This window comes from Pleurodeles waltl, chromosome 3_1, assembly GCF_031143425.1.
Source record: "Pleurodeles waltl isolate 20211129_DDA chromosome 3_1, aPleWal1.hap1.20221129, whole genome shotgun sequence".
NCBI lineage: Eukaryota > Metazoa > Chordata > Amphibia > Caudata > Salamandridae > Pleurodeles > Pleurodeles waltl.
The window spans coordinates 1610516088-1610535473 of NC_090440.1; the positions used below are offsets into that span (position 1 = coordinate 1610516088).

A 19386-nucleotide genomic window follows, 5' to 3' on the forward strand; every position below is an offset into this window, starting at 1 on the left:
TATTGCGGTCCCTCACAATGTTTCTTGTCATAATGCCTTTTATGTTTTTGTTTGGCTTTTTCTAAATGCTGTTGAATCAATTTCTGGGTTTGATGTAAATGCTGAATGGTTTCTGACACAGCTGGAGTAAGAGAACTTTCTTGAGGAATTGTGATGGGCAAGGTGTCAGGATGATAGCCAAATAAACCAAAAAAGGGTGTAACGCCAATAGAAGTGTGGAATGAGTTATTGTAAGCTAACTCAGCTAACCAGAGCATAGATGTCCAAGAATGAAGTGCCTTTTCAGCGTAGGCACGTAGGTATTGTTTCAAAGTCTGATTTAGTCTCTCCGTTTGACCATCTGTTTGAGGATGGTGACTAGTAGATGGCGTAGATGTCACTTGGAGTGTTTTACACCATGTCTTCCAGAAATTGGAGGAAAATTGTGACCCCGATCGGAGAGGATAACCTTTAACAGTCCATGATAACGAACCACTCTGTTCAGTAAAATAGTTGCCAATTCACTAGAAGTGGGCAATTTTTTACAGGCGATGAAATGTCAATATTTCGTGAGACTATCTACTACCAACAGAATTACTGAATGCTGTTGAACCACTGGCAGATCGGTAATAAAGTCTAAAGAAATGTGCTCCCATGGACGAATTGGGGTTGGAAGTGGATGTAACAGCCCTTTTGGTTTTTAATGACTTGCTTTAATGCGAGCACAAACTTCACAGTTGTTTACCATTGCTTTTATATCTTTTGTTAGGATAGGCCACCAAAAATAGCGTTGGATCAGTTCAAGAGTTTTAGGAGTACCTGGGTGACCTGCCGTAGGTATAACATGCAACCAATGAAACACTATCTTGCGAAGTTTGGTAATGGGTACGAACAAACGAGCGTCATGAAAGGGTAAACCTTGCTTGATTGACCTTTTGGGATCTGCTTGGGCCCATGTTTGCCATTTTTCAACAGTAAAGAGTTGCGAATTTCTTCAAGGAAATCTTCAGTTTTTATGATACATAGAACCTTGTCAGGAGCAATGATAGCTCTGGAGGCTTGAAATGCAGGCAACGTGGTAGACTCTTGACAGGACAAGGCGTCAGCCTTGCGATTATCTTTACCAAGCCGGAAGGTTACTACAAAATCAAATTTGGCAAAAAAAAGCATCCAGCGTAATTGCCGAGGGGTCAAAAGTCTGGCGGAACTCATGAATTGAAGATTACGGTGATCAGTATATACTGTGACAGTGTATTTGGCAACCAACAAATTATGTCTCCATTCTTTAAAGGCGTCACGAATCGCCAGAAGCTCTTTTTCAGCAATGACATAGTTCTGTTCGGCTTCCTTCAACTTCCGAGACATATAAGCTACAGGATGAAGTTGACCAGTGTCTTTATTTCGTTGTGATAAGACGGCTCCTATTGCTACATCTGAAGCATCAGCTTCCACTATGAAAGGTTGATTCACATCAGGATGAGTCAAGACTGGGGCAGTGGATAAAGCTTCCTTCAAAGTCGAGAAGGCTTGATCAGCTTCTGGGGACCATACAAACTTTTCTTTCTTTCTTAGTAGCTTAGTGATTGGAGCCACTGTCTGGGAGAAATGATTTATGAACTTCTGATAAAAATTTGCAAACCCCAGGAAACATTGTACATCACGAACAGTCTTTGGGGCGGGCCAATCAGATACGGCTTTTACTTTCTTTTCTGCCATCACCATACCTTGAGGGGTAAGAATAACCCCTAAAAACTCAACTGTGGTAACATGAAACTCACACTTGGTTAGTTTGCAATATAAATGGTGTTTTCAAAGGGCTGCAAGAATTTTCTTGACATGTTGGACATGTTCGTTTTCATTGTCTGAGTAGATCAAAATGTCATCGATGTAGACTATGGCAAATATGTCGAGGTACTCTCTAAGAACGTCATTCAAGAAAAATTGAAATGCTGCTAGAGCATTACACAGACCAAAAGGCATGACGGTGTATTAAAAAAGGCCATATATTGTCTTGAACGCTGTTTTCCATTCGTCACCCTCTCTCATTCTGACCAAATGATAAGCACCTCGAAGGTCAAGCTTCGTGTAGATTTTTGCTCTCTTTACTTGTTCCAATAAGACCGGAATTAGGGGTAAAGGATATTTATTCTTGATGGTGACTTTGTTCAAACCCCTATAGTCGATGCAAGTTCGAAGTTCTCCATTAGCTTTTGGAACAAAAAATAAATGCGAAGCTGCAGGAGACTTAGAGGGGCGAATGAAGCCATTCTCCAAAAATTGATCTAGGTATTTTCGTAAATGTTGATTTTCATGTTCTGACCGGGCATATACACAACAGTTGGGAAGTATCGCACCTGGGGCTAGATCAATTTGACATTCATAAGATCTATGAGGAGGTAGAGTCTCTGCTCCTTTCTCATCAAATACATCTTTGTAAGATGAATACTGTTTGGGCAGCTGAATTTCTTTGCCCGTGGCAGTAGCTATGTAAGAGTTGCAAACTTTTGGTACTTGAATCTTTTGGAGACATTGTTCGTTACATAGCGTAGATGAGAACACGATTTTTCGTTCTGCCCAATTGATCTCTGGATTGTGAGGAGTTAACCATGGCAAGCAGAGGATAATCCCATATTGGGGAGCATGGATCTCGTCAAGGATGATTTTCTCTTTATGTTTCTTTCTTTGATTGTTATCTTCACAAATCATCGACAAGGGGATAGTCTGAAGAGTTACCCAACCTCCAGTCAAGAGTTTTCCATCGACTGCCTGGATGATTTCTGGGGTCTTCTTTTCAATACATGGGATCCCCCATGCACAAACCAATTGGACATCTACAAAGTTCCCAGTAGCCCCAGAATGGACTAGAGCTTTTTTTAAATAGATCTTTTTCTTGACCTGAACTCTTATTTCCAGTTTAAGATGTCTAGATTGTGAAGGGTCCACGGTGACACCCAAGAGCAACCCTTCTCTGCATCTTTGGTGTTTTAGTTTTCCAACTCGACTGGTGCATTGGCTGCGACCTTCTGAACTGGACCTTGCTTGTTCTTTGGTTTGATTGGACAATCTTTGGCAAAATGACCTTTTCGCCCACAATAAAGACATTGTCCATTTTTTCTGCGTAGTTCCTTTTCATCTTTGGTCAAAGGTCTTCTGATGGTTCGAATTACCATCGGTTCCGGCGTTCTTTCTTTCGGAGTTCTTGAGTCTCTGTTATCATGAACGCGCCATGAATATTTTTCAATCTTTTTGCGCGTTCCTTTACGTTCTGCTAAACGATGATCAAGTCTCAAGACACGATTTATTAATTCTTGACAGTCTGCAGGTTGTGGGTCGATTTGCGCTAAGATATCTTTTAGTTCCTCTTTGAGTCCCTTGTAAAACAAGACCGCTTGTTTTTCTTCAGGCCAGGATGTCTCGGCAACCAGCCGGTTAAAGTTGGCTAAATACGACACTAGGTCTTGATTCCCTTGGCGTAAATCTAATATTTCACTATCTGCTGACTGTGTTACAGTTCTACGATCAAAAACTCTTTCAAATTCACGAACAACATTTCTCCAGTTGTACAACAAGGGACTATTATTACGCACAAGAGGAATTGCCCAAGTAGCTGCATCCCCAGACAGATATGATAACAAGAAAGCTAGTTTGGACTGGGCAAAGGGGAAAGTATTTGGTCTGCAGGTGAAGTGTAGTTCCACTTGAACCAGGAAAGATTGCGCTTTCAAAGGGTCACCTGAGAAACGTTCTGGGGGAGCTAAAGGAATTGCAGAAGGAACATTTAGGGAAATCGGATTACTTCCAGGAGCCAGAGAAGAAGTACCTGGCCAAGACACACCTGTGGGACTTTGTTCCTTCTTCTCTACCTTATCTTGCAACTGACTCACTCTCTCTGCTAAGCTAGTTGTCAATTCTTTGGATGATACCACCTCTGCTTGGAGCTGGGTGATGGCCTTGACTAACTCGTCTAGCGTGGCCATGCTGAGAACATACACAAGCCAAGAGGATAATAATTTGTGGGCTCCCTATTCTGTCAGAGTCACCAGATCCCCGGGGTCTGTGCACGTTCCCAACACGTCCACCACTGAACAGCTCCAAGACTCTGATAGATAAATCACAGAGACTGAGAGAGTTCAAGAGGGGAAGAGGGGATTAGGAAGGGAACAGCTGGGAAGGAGACCTGTAGAAAGAAAAAGGTTAGAACACACAATATGAAAATTATATCTCCTGAAATCAATACTAGACTGTGATTCTAAGCCTAGTCACTCTGAAAACATGAACAATCTAAGAGTTAAGTTTAAAATGACTAAGTTCCAAGATGGCCGGATACCTGTAGGGGAATCCAGATGAATTAAATGAAAACTTTCTTATTCAAGTACTTTCCCATTGCGCATATTGCAGATATATATATATATATATATATATCCAGTAGAAGGCGTTTTGCCGAAACGCGTTGACATCTCACTGCAGGATACTGTGTAATTATTATACGGAATAAACTTGATACAATTAAACTCCGTATTGTTGAACTTTACTTCGTTCGATGGATTGGGATTCAACCGAGGGAGTGGTGCAGCAGTCAGATGGTTACGGTTCCATGTGTTGAGGATTTATATATATATATATATATATATATATAGTAAACACCATAAAAGGATTGTGCGCCATGAATAACACAATATGGATTCAGGAAACAAATAACATAACTTGTCAACTTGAATATTACATAATAAATATCTTAGAATAGTGGCATACAATAAACAACATGAAATAAACTCGAGGAGAGATTCGTGCGTCTTGCCGATTCGAGTGTCACCATGTAAAATACCAAGAAATGGTAGCACGCAATGAATATCAAAGTCAAATCATCATTAATCGAATTGCGCGTCTTGCCGATTCGTAAAACACGATGTAAATGTCAAGAAATAACAGCTCACAATAAATAACAAGATCAAAGTACAATGAAACGGATCGCGCTTCTTTTGCCGATTCTTAAGCCACCATGTAAATGTCAAGAAATAGTAGCGCGCAATGGACAACACTATTTAAACACCATAAAACGAATCGCGCGTCTTGCTGATTCTTAAGCCACCATGCCAATGTCAAGAAATGGTAGCACGCAATGAATAACAAAGTCAAACCTTTATGAAACAAATCGCGCGTCTTGCCTATTTCTGAACTACCATATAAATGTCAAGAAATGGTTGCGGGCAAGTAATCAGTTACTCATTTAAGAATTAAACCAAGAATATGAAAATTCTCAATAACGGTGTCGGAACAGTCCAACCACCGCCTAGAACAATGATCACCAATGAAGGATGAAGGGCAGAAGACTGGAACATCCAAATAGGCCTCCGGGACAGGAGCTCAGGAAGAAGCTGTTGCTCTGCACCGGGACCTCTGAATAGTGAGCACTGGGAGTTGGGCTGGCTCTCTTTTATAGAGTCTTGGCCCAGCCCAGAACCACGCCCAGGCATGTTGCAGGGAAAGTCTCTGGAAGGCCCTGGAAAGGGGCCACACCCTAACACACTCTGAAAACCTGCAGCAATACATTGTAAAGGAACAGTATTTGTAAGCATATTAAAAATACGTTTTCAGGATTGAACTCTGCAATGCAAAAGGTTAAACCACAACATATCAGCACAATGCATAAATTACGTTGTTTTGAGAGTGCTGGGTTTTTGCATTTTTGTCGCCAATAGAGCGCGTACTGCTCTGGTGTTGACAATAAGCAAGAAAATGCTCACTTTCTAAAAGTGGCATTTTCAAACACACAGTCTTAAAATCAACTTTACTAAAAGATGTATTTTTAAATTGTGAGCTCAGAGACCCCAAACTCCACATGTCCATCCGCTCCCAAAAGGGAATATACACTTTAATCAGATTTAAAGGTAGCCCCCATGTTAACCTATGAGAGGGACAGGCCTTGCAACAGTGAAAAACAAATTTAGCAATATTTCACTGTCAGGACATATAAAACACATTACTATATGTCCTACTGTAACCATACACTGCACCCTGCCCTTGGGGCTACCGAAGGCCTACCTTAGGTGTGTCTGACATGTAAGAAAAGGGAAGGTGCCTGGCAAGTGGCTACACTTGCCAAGTCGAATTTACAGTTAAAACTGCACACACAGACACTGCAGTGGCAGTCTGAGACATGATTACAGAGCTACTTATGTGGGTGGCACAACCAGTGCTGCAGGCCCACTAGTAGCATTTGATTTACAGGCCCTGGCACCTTGAGTGCCCTTTACTAGGGACGTACTAGTAAATCAGATATGCCAATCATGGATAAACCAATCATCCATACAATTTACACAGAGGGCACATGCACTTTAGCACTGGTTAGTGTAAAGTGCTCAGACTTCAAAAGCCAACAGGTCAGAAAAAATAGGAGGCAGGAGTCAAAAAGATTGGGGATGACCCTGCATAAGCAAAAAAGTCCAACACTCAGGTTCACAAAGATTGGGGAGAGTTTCACACAAACCCCAACTTTCTGAATTTCTGTTTTGCCTTGACACATGAACCAAAGCTTTGAGATCTCCATCCTCTTCCCGAAGCCAGAGTCTGCAGCAGAAAGGGCTTTTTAACTCTAGATACCCAAAGCGCGCGCACTTACTGCATTTACAGAACTAAACTTTTTTTAAATCTACTCAACTTTTTTGCAGCCTTCGCCAAACCCCACCAGGGCTGTGTCATGTCTAATGCTGGCATTGCAAGATGGTTAGTTAAATGTATTCAGACTTGCTATGCCAAACACACACTTGTTGTTTCCCTTTGTGCCCTTTACACACACAAAGTGTCCAAACCAAGACTTTTTAGGTATGAATGAATGAATGAGTACTTGTAGAGCGCGGCTTATCACCCATGGGGTCTCAAGGCGCTGTAGTGGGCGCACTGGTCCCTCGAATAGCCAGGTCTTGAGCTGCTTCAGTGATGCGGCCTGTCTGAGGTTGAGCGGGAGAGTATTCCATGTCTGGGCTATGAGGTAGGAGAAGGATCTGCCTCCGCTCATGAATGGTGGCAAGAGTGAGATGGAAGGATCAGAGTGGCAGAGTGTAGAAGGTCAGGCGGTGGTTGAGTTAGTCTGGCCCGATGTTGTGAAGTGCCTTGTAGGTGTGAGTCAGTAGCTTGAAGGTGATGCGTTTGTCAGTCGGGAGCAAGTGAAGGTCTCTAAGGTGGGCGGAGATGTGGCTGTGGCAGGGGGATGTCCAGGATGAGTATGGCTGTTGCGTTCTGGATTCTCTTTAATCTTGCTTGTAGCTTCTTTGTGGTGCCGGTGACAGTGCATTGCGGTAGTCCAGTTTGCTGCTGACCAGTGTGGTTGACCGTTCTTCTAGTCTTGGTGGGGATCCACTTGAAGATCTTCCAAAGGAGGCAAAGGGTGTGGAAGCAGGCTGATGAAACGGTGTTGACTTGATAGGCCATGGAAAGTGTGGAGCCCAGGATGGTGGGAGTCTGACACTCCAGGTTCCTCCAGACAGGAAGGAACTAATCCATTCAAGTGCTTTGTCGCAGATGGCGGCGTCGTGGGGTCTGGTGCAAAGGGTGGAGTAGGAGACTGTGTAGAACACGGCAGAGTGGTCAAGGAGGATGAGAGCGGCCATATCACTGTGGTCCAGTATGGTGCGGATGTCGTCGGCTGTGAGGAGGGCTGTCTCCGTGCTGTGGTTGCTCCGGGTTCTAGGATGTGGTTTGACTCGAGGAACTCCATCAGTTGCATGTTGATGGCCTTTTCTGTTACCTTGGCTGGGAAGGGAAGCAGAGAGATGGGTCTGTAGTTTTTCATCTCCCTTGGGTCTGCAGAGTGTTTCTTTAGGAGTGGGTTGATCTTGGTGTGCTTTCAGTCTGATGGGAAGGCTGGGGTTTCGATGGGATGGTTGATGGTCCAGCAGAGCTCTGGTGCGATGGTGGCGCTGGCCAGGTTGAAGATCTGGTGTGGGCACAGGTCCGAGGGTGCCCCGGAATGGATGGAGTTCATGAGTTTCTGGGTGACTTCAGTAGAGATAGGGGGTCCAATGGTTCAGGGTCTGTGGTGTGGGGTCCGTGGTGATGCTGGTGGGTATTGGTTCTTTAATCCTTCATATATGTCCTGGATTTTCTGGTGGAAAAAGGTGGTGAGGTTGTCGTAGAGGTCTTGAGAGGGGGGGGGGGTCCAAGGTGTCCGATCTGGGGTTCGTGAATTCCTTGACTATGGTGAATAGCTCCTTGCTGTTGTGTGTGTTGGTACTGATGCGTTCATGAGTGGCAGCTTTCTTGACAGCTCTGATGCTCTGGTGGTGCATGGTGACTGCGTCTTTGTAGGCTGTGTAGTCTGTGGTTGTTGTGCTGTTCCTCCATCTTTGTTCCAGTCATTTGCAGTTGGGTTTGGATTCTTGGAGTCCTGTCGTGAATCAGAATGGTTTCCTTCGGTGCTGGTTTCCTGCAGGTATTCTGAAGCGGGCTAGGGTCTTGGTGCATTCTTTAATCCAGCAGTGCAGGTTGTGCCCTGAGTCATTCGCGTTTGTAACATCCAGTTTGGGGGAAGTGGCTGAGTGCATCAGTGAGCTGGACTTCAGTGACTTTGCTCCAGTTTCTGCTTGGGGGGGCAGGGGTGTGGTGGCATATGGTGGTCTTCGTAAAGGTGAAGTGGACGCATCGGTGGTCGGTCCAATGGTGTTCGGAGGTGTGTGAGATGGTGACTTGTTTCCAGCTGAGAATACGGGGTTGAGGGTGTGACATGCTGAGTGGGTGGGGAGGTTGACTAGTTGCTTGAGACCGACGTTGGCAAAGTTGTCCAGGTGGGATGTGATGTTAGGGTCATTGTTTTTTTTCAAGGTGAAAATTGAGGTCGCTGAGAAGAATGTATTGGGTGGAGGCAAAGGCGTGGGGGCGATTAGGTCGGCGAAGGTTTCGCTGAACTGAGTCTGGGGGTCCAGGTGGTCTGTCGACGAGCGTGCCTTGAAGGGAGGTGTTCGGGTTGGTCTGAATTTGGAAGTGTAGGTGTTCGGTGGTGGTTGGCTGGTTCTGCGTTTTGATGGAGGTTGAGAGGCGGAGGATAATCCTGTAGACTGTGGCGATGCCTCCTCCTGGATTGGCTTAATGGCAGGCTAAGATTCTTCCGGGGTTGAGGGCATGCAGGGCACTGGTGTCATACCGGTAGGTGGTGCGGGAACCAGGGTCTGTGGAACTGGGCGCGGTCCAGGCGCAGACGGGCTTGGCTTTGGCACGACTTTGGTGCGGCCACCATTAAGAAGGGGAGGAAGGTGGGAGGGTCTGGTCAGCTGGGAGGCAGGAGAGCGGGAAAGCGCTTCGCATGGAGGGGACGGGGCCACAGGGGCAGCAGGAACGGAGCTCAGGGGAAAGAATTGCAAAAAAGTGGGGAAAAAGGAAAGAAAAGGGACAAAGAAGAGAAAAAAGATAACCGGCAAAGAGACAAACAAGAGAAAAAAGATGACAGAAAGGCAAAGAGACACACACAGACAGGTGCAGATGGCCACTAGACCACCAGGGATAAGGCGCAGGCGGGTGCCTGCTGGTGGAGGTGGGCCTCAAACTGGGAGCCAGGCAGGCTCTCAGTCAGACCACCAGCAGCAGGTGGAGCTGCGCAGAGGGGGTGAGCAGACTCTGATCAGAAGGTCAGAGGAGAGCCGCCTTCTCACTGCGCAGTGCCTCCCATTAAGAAGGGAAGGGAGGTGGGAGGGTCCAGTCAGCTGGGAGGCAGGATGGTGGGGCTGCAGGGCAGCAGGTGTGGAGCGTGGGGGAAAGAAGCACAAGAAAGTGGGAAAAAGGGGGAAAAAAGAGACAAAGAAGAGAAAAAAGGTTTCAGAGACAAAGAAGGGAAAAATGATTACAGAAAGGCAAAGAGACACACACAGACAGGTACAGATGGCCACTAGGCCTCCAGGGATGAGGCGAAGACTGGTCCCCGCGGGTGGAGCTGGACCTAGAACTGAGTCAGGCAGGCTCTCAGTCAGACCAGCAGCAGGAGCAGGTGGAGCTGCGCAGAAGGGTGAGCTAAGAGATTCGCAGGGAGGGGAGGGGTGCAGAGGTAGCAGCGGCAGTGACAGAGGGCTGGGGAAAGAAGTGCAAAAGAGTAGGAAAAAAGGGTCAAAGAAGAGACAAAAAGATGACGGAGCGGCAAAGAAGAGAAAAAAGATATCAGAAAGGCAAAGAGACGCACACAGACAGGTACAGATGGCCAGTAGGCCACCAAGCTTGAGGTGCAGGTGGGTGCCTGCGGGCGGAGGTGGGCCTCAAACTGAGAGCCAAGCAGGCTCTGTCAGACCAGCAGCAGCAGGTGGAGCTATGCAGAGGGGGCGAGCAGACTCTGACCCGAAGGTCAGAGTAGGTAACACCCTCTAAACAGATAGCTGCATGTCTGCTACTTGGGCAATGCCACATACTTTTACTAAGCATTACTGTGTGAATGTTCTAGCACATCAACAAGCTTCAGTTGGCCTAGCGGTCTTAAGGATATTTTTTCAAACATCTGCATCATCTGCTTGGTAGCCACAACTTTGGAGAGTGACTGCTTTGTAGTCTATGCCGACCATGTTTACATACAGCCACACAGGCAAAGAAAGGAAAATGTAACTTGCTTTGTAACCATCTGTTTGTAGCATTTAGTGCTGTACACATGCATGCATGCACCACTCTCTTTCCGGGCACAAGCAATGATCACAGATATTTTACACGTCTTTTAATTCCTTTCACTATGCACACCACACACATCTTCAAAGAAAAACAAGTAGCAAGCAGCCGGGCCTAACACTAGAGGGCAGCATTATGTTGATCAGGTGAGTGTACAGTACAGACCTTCACTCTACAAACAGATGGTTGCTGTGTAAGTGGAAATGACCATTTTTGCAGGGTTATTACCAAACTCTTTGCTTCTGACCTCCAGTTTTTGATCCTGTGCTGAATTTCGTTTTCGCTGGTGTTAGGACTCTGGGCACTTTACTACTGCTGACCAGTGGTAATGTGCAATTGCTGTCTGTCTGAATGGTATTGGTGATTGGTTTATCCATGATTGGCATATTTCACTTGCCAGTAAGTCCCCAGTATAGATCACCATGTGTGCCCAGGGCCTGTAAATCAAATGCCACTAGTGGACCTTTGGCACTGATTGTGCTGCCAACATGAGTAGCCCTGTAAACATGTCTCAGACCTACCATTGCAGTGTCTGTGTGTGCAGTTTTAAAACTGCCATTTCGGCCTGGTAAGTGCACTCTCTTGCCAGGCCCAAACCTTCCCTTTTACTACTTGTAAGTCACCCCTAAAGCAGGCCCAAGGAAGCCCAATGTGCGGGGTGCTGTGTATTTAAAAGGTAGGACATGTACTGGTGTGTTTTACATGTCCTGATAGTGAAATACTGCTAAGTTCGGTTTTCACTACTGCAAAGCCTACCTCTCCTATAAAGGAACATTGGGATCACCTTGAAATAGCTTGTAATTGTAAGATAGAGATATGGAGGTTGGGTTTTCTGAAGTCACAATTTAAAAATACATCTTTTGGTGAAGTTGGTTTTTAAATCGTAAGTTTGAAAATGGACCTTTTAGAAAGTGTGTATTTTCTTGCTTAACCATTCTGTGCCTCTTCCTGTCTGTGGGTCAGGATGACAGTTGGGCTGTTTGTGAATTCACTCTAGACAGTCAGACAAAGGGAGCTGAGGTGTGTCCTGCATATCCTAGTGGGTCTTCCTGAGCTAGAGTGGTAGGAGGAGCGACACATGCACCTTGATGGAGCAGTGCCTGTCCTTACACAAAAGTCTCCAACCCCCTGGAATGTGCATGGGGCTGGGGTAGGAAAGGCAGGGTATTTTGCACCACAAAGACTTATTTTTGAAGTTTCCCTACTTTAAAGGCAGAAATTGTTATAAATACTGGACCTCTGACCACCACAAAGTTAGAATCCTTCTGGACAGAGGACATTCTGCCAGGAAGAAGAGCTGGATGCTGTAGGAGGGAATGCTACTTTTCCTGTTGCTTTGCTGTGCTGGCCTGCTACTTCCTGCTTCTGTCCTGGGAGTAAAGGACTGGACTTTGCTTTTTACATCCTGCTTTCCAAGGGCTTGGACTGAGCTTGCCTCCTGTTAAGTCTCTGGAACATCAAATACTTTATCTGGCAGCACCTGAGATGTCTTGCTGAGGGTCCTGACTTGCCAAGTGGTCCCAAATGCAGTTCTGGGCACTTGGGAGTGAGTTCTGGTGTAGCCAAGAAGAAACAAGCACATCGACTCCAGAACGACTTTAGAACTAACGCCTCTCACCGACTCTATGCCTCTGACTGCACCGGAGCTGTGTGCAATGACTGTGACCAACGCTGCACGCCCGAGCCCACCACAGCACCTTCGAAGTCCCGCCACAGAATGTCCTGAGTGCCGTGTTACTGACATCTGACTCTGCCACAGCACCGTTGGCCCTGTGGTGTGGCCCTTGCATCTTGGCCTGCTGGTTTCATTGACCCAGTCTTGTATTAAGGAACTGACACTGCATTACCTCCACTGCAACCGTAAGGAAACTGATGCCCCACCTCCCCTGCCTAGCATTAAGGAACTGACACCGCACCGCCTCCAGCAACGCCTCACCTCCCCAAATCCATGGAACATCTTTTGTTTCCTTGTTTTCCAAGGTACTGTACCTGGGGCCCATGCGACCCTGTAACCAGCCCGCACTCCCTCGCAAGTGGCCTTGCACTGTTGGGAACAACACAGTCAGAAAGTTGTGATAGCCCCAGTTGGAGCTATTGTGTTTCTAAGCATTATACCAAGATGTAATCTTTGACAAATTTGTATCTTTAAATGTGTATGTTGGATTTTTGTCGTTTTAGTCTTGTTTTATTCAGAAAAATATTCGCTAATTTTCTAAACTGGTGTTAAGTACATTTGTGGTGTTCTCACTGTGTTACTGTGTGTGTTTGTGTGTGTGGGTGTGTATGTGTGTGTGTGTGTGGGGGGTGTATGTGTACAGATACTTCACACAGTGTCTCTGAAATAAGCCTGACTGCTCGTGCCAAGCTACCAGTAGGGGAGAGCAGGGGCTATCTTAGCTGTGTGACTCCTTTATCCTGACTAAAGTGAGGGTCCCGACTTGGACAGGGTACAAACAACTGCTAACTAGTGACCCCATTTCTAACAGTAAATAACACTTTCCTTATGTATTTTCAAAAAAGCTTATTAAAATATTTGGCTGTAAAGTGCATACTTGTCCATTAATCTGTCCTTTGCTTCTTTCTAGCATCATCTATCTTGAAGCGGGAGAAACGGCTGAGGTCAAAGAATGTTCGTTTTAATTCTGTTACGGTGTACTACTTCACCCGGAAACAAGGGTTCACAAGTGTTCCTAGCCAAGGAGGAAGCACTTTGGGAATGTCCAACCGTCACAATAATATTCGACAGTACACCCTTGGAGAGTTTGCCATGGAACAAGACAGGCTACACAGAGACATGCTGAGAGATCATCTGAGAGAAGAAAAACTAAATTCTTTAAAATTAAAGGTAAGAAAAGCTGTATAATTAAAATGATATTATGAGGATTGTCTAGCCTACAATACAATAACAATGATGATTTGTCCTTTATAGAGCACACTGTTACCCGTAGACCGGTGTCATGACGTTGGTATGAAGGGGCCCCCAACCACCTTTAAGCAGTGGAAGAGATGGTTTTTCAAAAGTTTGCGAAAAACAGCAGTTTCCCTAGTCAGCCTGAGCATAAAAAGGCTGTTCTATTACTTGGCTGTGATTACGTAAAAGCCCTGCCACTAAATTCATTGCATCACAAATGTGCACTGAGCTATAGAGCAGAAAAGTGCAATGCTGTCTTAAGTAAGAAAAAGGCGAAACGTTGCATGAGATAGAATGAAGCAGAGTGATGAAAGGAACTATGGTAGAAACAAAGGGCTTTGAATAGACAAGGGGAGCCAGTATGAAGCCTAAAGAGATGTAGTAAAGTATGCATGCTTTTGTAAACCCAAAATTAGCCAAGCGGCCACATTTTGAATACTTGCACTCTCTCCAATTAATAGAAAGGGAAACACAGAAAGAGAGGGAGTTGCAATAGTGTAGAAGTAAGCCAGTATTCAGGGCAGCGGAGTTCACCAGCTCGGCTCTCCAGTCCCACCCCCGCGACCCCTGAGCCAATCTAGACGCTGCTCCCTTGCTGTAAACAGCATGAGAGCAGCACAAGGATTGGCTCGGTCAGTGGCTGCCAACACTCCTTTGAAGACTTGGGGGCTGTGGATGTAATCTCCCAGGCTCCTAGCATTGCATATAGGCGAGGGTTAAGGTGCGTATGTTGGGCTGGTCAGAGCAAGACCCCCGTCCAACCCTGCCTACACACTTCACCCCAAGGAGGTCCAGCTGTGTCACACTGAACCGTTCAAGCTCCAAACGTCCGACTCTACCCATCCTCACCTGACTGTACTGAAAAAAAGCAGACAGAACTCCACACTGTTACGTTTCCCATCATTAAGACAGTGTGCAAACTCAGGTAACGGAGATATTCTGGTCTGGCACTGGGTGGCCGATTGGTATATCCCAGCGATCCCTCGCCCTGCCCTTCTGAGTACTGGCCTTTCCCGCTCTTCTGTTACAGCCAGGCTATGTAGGCCTGCCTGAGAGAAGAAACACACAAACACCAGTGCAGCATGTTGTGGTGTCTGTGTTTTTTTCCCACCTCCACTGCCTGCCTGCTTTCATACGAGGATTATCTGGCAGCCTCCAACCACTGGGTTATTTGTTAGACTGCCACGGCCTTTTAAATCTTTCCAATCTGCACTAAATCTGCAAGACAGACAGACTGTCACGGTCCCCACAAGTAAGTGCCTATACTTACTACCAACAACCACCGGCTAAATAACTACTTCCTGTGAAACAAGCTATAGTTCCGAGACAGACAAGATACCCAGTCTCCTAGAGTTTCCATAAGGTTTTGAGTGTTGGCCACCATCCCTGGCTAGTAGAAAGTAATGCCTTTAAAGATTAGTCCACCTCTAACTTTATTTCATTCCATATTAGTAATGGAAACTTTTCGTCATCCGGTGATAGAAGTGCTTTAGGGATCCTATGATGTTAGTCTGACTCCCACGCAGACATAGTTCTGGGTGTTGCTTGCAAAAATCTTGAATTGTTAGCAGTGACGGTAGTGACTGTACCGGAGGGGTGCCTGTACACAAAGAACAGAAGATCAGAAAGGGAAGACTCCACATATTATTCTTATTGTGGTACCATGAATTAATATTCAAATGGTTTAGCTATGGGCCAAAATAGAAGATTCAGTTGAGTGGAGTGCCTGACATTCTTGTCCCTTGTCATAGACGTTTTGGAAGTGTCGGGTAATCTGCAGCTAAGAGGTCACAAAATATGAGGGCTGCCAGCTGATTCTCATCGAAGCTGGATAAGAGGTCATTGCAGATGTATATTTTGGGCGGGAGGTTATCAATGCATTGTTTGGTGGACTAGTCACATCACCCTAGGAGAGTGATGCACTAATCCAGTCTGTAATGCCAGGGTAATGAGGTCCTATATCCTTGCCACACCATAGGTTGCTAATGATTGATAGCTTGATTTTAATAGCCTTTTTTTTAGGATGTCGAAGGAGTGCATCATTTAAAGGCAAGGAAGGTGTTGTGAACATGTAGGTGGCTTTTGAGATGTTAGACCTAGGTTTTGTGGATCAGTGAATTTCGGTATGTTTATTTGCTGTCTATTATCCAAAATTTCTGTAGAAAGTTATTAGGTTATTTCAGCTATTGCATGCTGTGCCTTTCTCTGACTTGGTGGTTGGTGCCTAGGTTAGTTCTTGTTTCTATTCTTCACTTGTAGTTCTTGTTTTTACAACCACCTGTGTGCAGCCATGTATAGTAAAATAGATATACTTTGATACAAGCGTGCCAGAAATGTATTATTTGATTGAAGTATGTTGTTGAAAGCTAGTTTTTTAACGTTTTTATTGGGAGCTGAGGATCTGTGACCTTTAACATGGATTAAGAGAAACACCTTTGTGATCTCTATTTGGGTAGTAGTCAGGTGGGGGTTTTACCAAAAAACGGTTGGACCTTCAAGTTGAGGAGACTAAGAAAATTACAGGAGGTACCAAGTCCAAAATACGGCCATTTCTATTAGCTGATAACTACATTTATTGATGAAATCCAAAATTCCATATTTTCTGCCTGTTCTTAATTTTGAATATTATTTTCATGTTGTCAACTCCTCGGTTGAGACTGCTGCTGATGCTTTGTGATGCATCCTGTTGAGTAGTGTGGTCTTTTTGGGAAACTCCTCAAACATAAGTGGTTTGTTACACATGTTGACGATTGTGGTACACTACATGTTTTTTGTGTTCTAAGATTGTGCTGCATAGGTAGTCCTTCAATACAGATTACCAATATGCCACCTTATTGTTTAATATTGTTATTCTACAGTGTGTTCTGGCTCAGGGAAAGGAGCTCATTCAGGACAGCAGTGGAAATGGCTGAACAATGCGTCCGGATGAGCCGAAGCAGGTTACACTTAGGTTCTTTTATCAGTTTGTGTATGTTAGAGGAACTTTAGATGAAACAAGTAACCGAGCTGGGTAAGGGACTGTGGTAAATATATAGCCCATGGTTGAAAGAACACTGCTAGTGTTCAGGGATGTGTAATTCCTGTTGCCCAACGTCTAGGGCATAGTGTTTGGGGTCAATGGCACAAGGTTTTCATGTTTATTTTCTCAACTGAACCAGGCCCAACATCCTCCATCACAAACTCATTTGCCACTGTAGGTTTGTGAGACCGAGGATTGTCTGCAGGTAACATTAGCACCCACACGTGTAAGATTTTCAAAAAGTACTTTAAGAAATGCTATAGAAAAACGCTGTAAGAAATGCTGTAAGAAAATATGGTGCTCAGCGTTCATCACTGAGAGTAGTTCCAATATTGAAACATTTACATATTTACAAATTGAGCAACGTGTGGCTATTTATAAGGTTCCCAGAGTGCTCCTTCATTATATGCAGACACAAGCAGTAGAACAGAAGCAGGAATTGTGAACAGGTCAAAATACAATGTACCCAAATAATATTTACTGTTGCAAAAAAAAAAAAAAAGAGGGTGAGGTTTACAGACAGTTTTGACAAAGTATCATGCAATTGTTCAAGGACAAATTCAAATACTATTTCTTTTAAGGCACCTATTAATAAAAAGTGTGTGATGCTCACCAGTATTTTAGAAAAATATTAACAGAGAATCAGTAAAAAAAAAAAAAACTTTAAAGACAGCATTGTAAGTAACCTGTAAAAAACAGAAATAGACTAGGTGCAGTATTCTTAATGTAGTTCTCTTCAGAGTGTACTCACAGTTATAACTCTTTTCCTGCCCCTTCTCTGCAGAAGGGGTGTGGGGGGGGGGGGGTGTATGATCCCGCCCCTTTCTGGAAAAAAGTTTTATTCTGCCCCCTAGTCTGGAATACATTTCTGACTTTTTCTGTGGTAGAAATGGGCTGGAGAGTAGTTGATGATGCATGGGCACAAGCTTGCAAGGCATTTTTGGCCTGGAACCACCACTTCATGTGCACTTGTAGCCCCTTTAACTGGATTTGTTCCTACAAAAGTCTTCATGCAAGTAAATCCATTTATAATTGCAAATCCAACTTCTGCACCTGTAAGCCAAACCTACATGCATTAAAGGTTTAGAGACTTGAGCCGTTTACATTTTGCCTCTACAAGACCTTGCATAGTTCATCATATTGTTAAACATAAACCAGTTTCCGATCTAGAGGATGGTAAATGCACACAGTTATGGACAAGAAAACAGCTGAGGCAAAGAGAAATTAAGTGATTTGCCCAAAATCAAACAATGTGCTCTAGTGGAGAAGGTCAATATGTGAAGTGTTTCTTATATCATAAGTTGGCAACCTAGGCATTGGAGATACAATCTCTGATTTTTTACTGTGAGATTCTGTAAAATAGATTGAATGCTTATAAGGAAATTTGTCAGAGCAATTCACAAGACTCTCCTCGGATACTAAAATAAAAAAGAGAGATGGTACAATAAGAACAACAATGAATGTCTAAGACAATCAGACCTCCAGCTTTGTGAAAATACTGTGGTCAAAAAGGTGGCCTAAACAGAAACCGTCCATTACCAGCATCTATGACTATTCAACAATTTGACATTAAAAAAAAACAGTATGTTCAGAGTCTGTAATGGTTAGAAATGTGGTGTAACCAGAGCTGTGCTAGAATCCAGGCTCTGACACAATATTCGAGGGTATTATTAGAGCTCTGAAAAATGAGAATAATGCTATAATGTGTCCCCTCACTGAATGTACTAGATGGAACAAAGGTTTTTTTTTTATACAGAAGAAGTAGATATATATATTTTTTAATTCCACACCACTGATAGTTGCTGTGTTGCTCGTTCTGGATGTGTTCAGCTTTAGTCTTGATAGAAATATTTTTCTGGATTAACCTGCAAATAATCACCCTCCACATGTTCATCGCCCGGGCCTCCAGTCTGTGATAAGGGTCCAGCTGTTGGGCGGGCTCACAAATGCTCTTATTGAATCTGTGTCTTGGGTGGCCCGAAGTGGAGGTAGCCAAATATATAGGGTGAATTTCATTGCCTCAGCACTGGTAAAAGGTGGGTTGTATTTTACTTAGGGCAGATGTTATTTTGGAGATAACTAGATGGCAGAGCCCATGTCAAATGCCCAACACTTGTGGCTCATTGTCTTGGGAATATAGAGGTAGTAGGATACGCTCTGACTTTGGTAAATGTATGTGTGGGGTAATAACTAAGTTTCAGGCCATTTTAAATGCTTAAAGCTCATCACAGAGGCCTTCATGGCTTCTGAATTGACTTTACATGGCTTTGCTTGTATTAAGAATGTTTATGTAATTGGATTGTCTGCAAAAGGGAATTAAATACTGAATGTTAAGTCTCTGAGCTCTATGGCATGGTTGAACAAGAGTTGAAAAGTGATGGTCTCCTCCAACCTGCTTTTTCTACTTCCGGAAGTGAAAATAGGTTATTTTCTCTCTCTAACAGTTAGAGAGATGTTCGTGTTAACGTTTTCTGGTCTGTCAGTTGCGATTGCTCTCTCAGTTTATTACTTTTCGTGTTAGATACTGTACTGGTTAAATAGAGGATGTCCAGCTTTCCAAAAACACTTTTACACAGGTTTGTTTTTGTCATCTGGTTACACCTTCTGTTCACCTTTTAACTTCTTTACCTAGACTTCTGCATACTAACCAACCCTCACTCACAATAAGGAGCATTTTGTTCAATATGCTTGTGAAGATGAAAATACATATTTGTTTCTTTTTTTCTGATTCTATTTAATAAAAGTCAGAATTGTTCATGTTGGCAAATAAGCAACAGAATATGTAAAATCCAAGACTCCTAGCTGCAAATCTTGGCTGTGCAAATTTACGTTTAATTCCTTGCAC

General features: G+C 44.2%; 1 protein-coding gene across 1 annotated transcript in view; it reads left to right on the forward strand.

The window, feature by feature from the left end:
* CSRNP3 (cysteine and serine rich nuclear protein 3) overlaps positions 1–19386 on the forward strand; it is a 260738-nt gene that overhangs the window by 218348 nt on the left and 23004 nt on the right. Inside the window, exon 3 of the mRNA XM_069225256.1 lies at positions 13197–13456. Within this exon, the coding sequence (XP_069081357.1) occupies positions 13197–13456 (260 nt within the window). The remainder of the gene's footprint in view (positions 1–13196; positions 13457–19386) is intronic.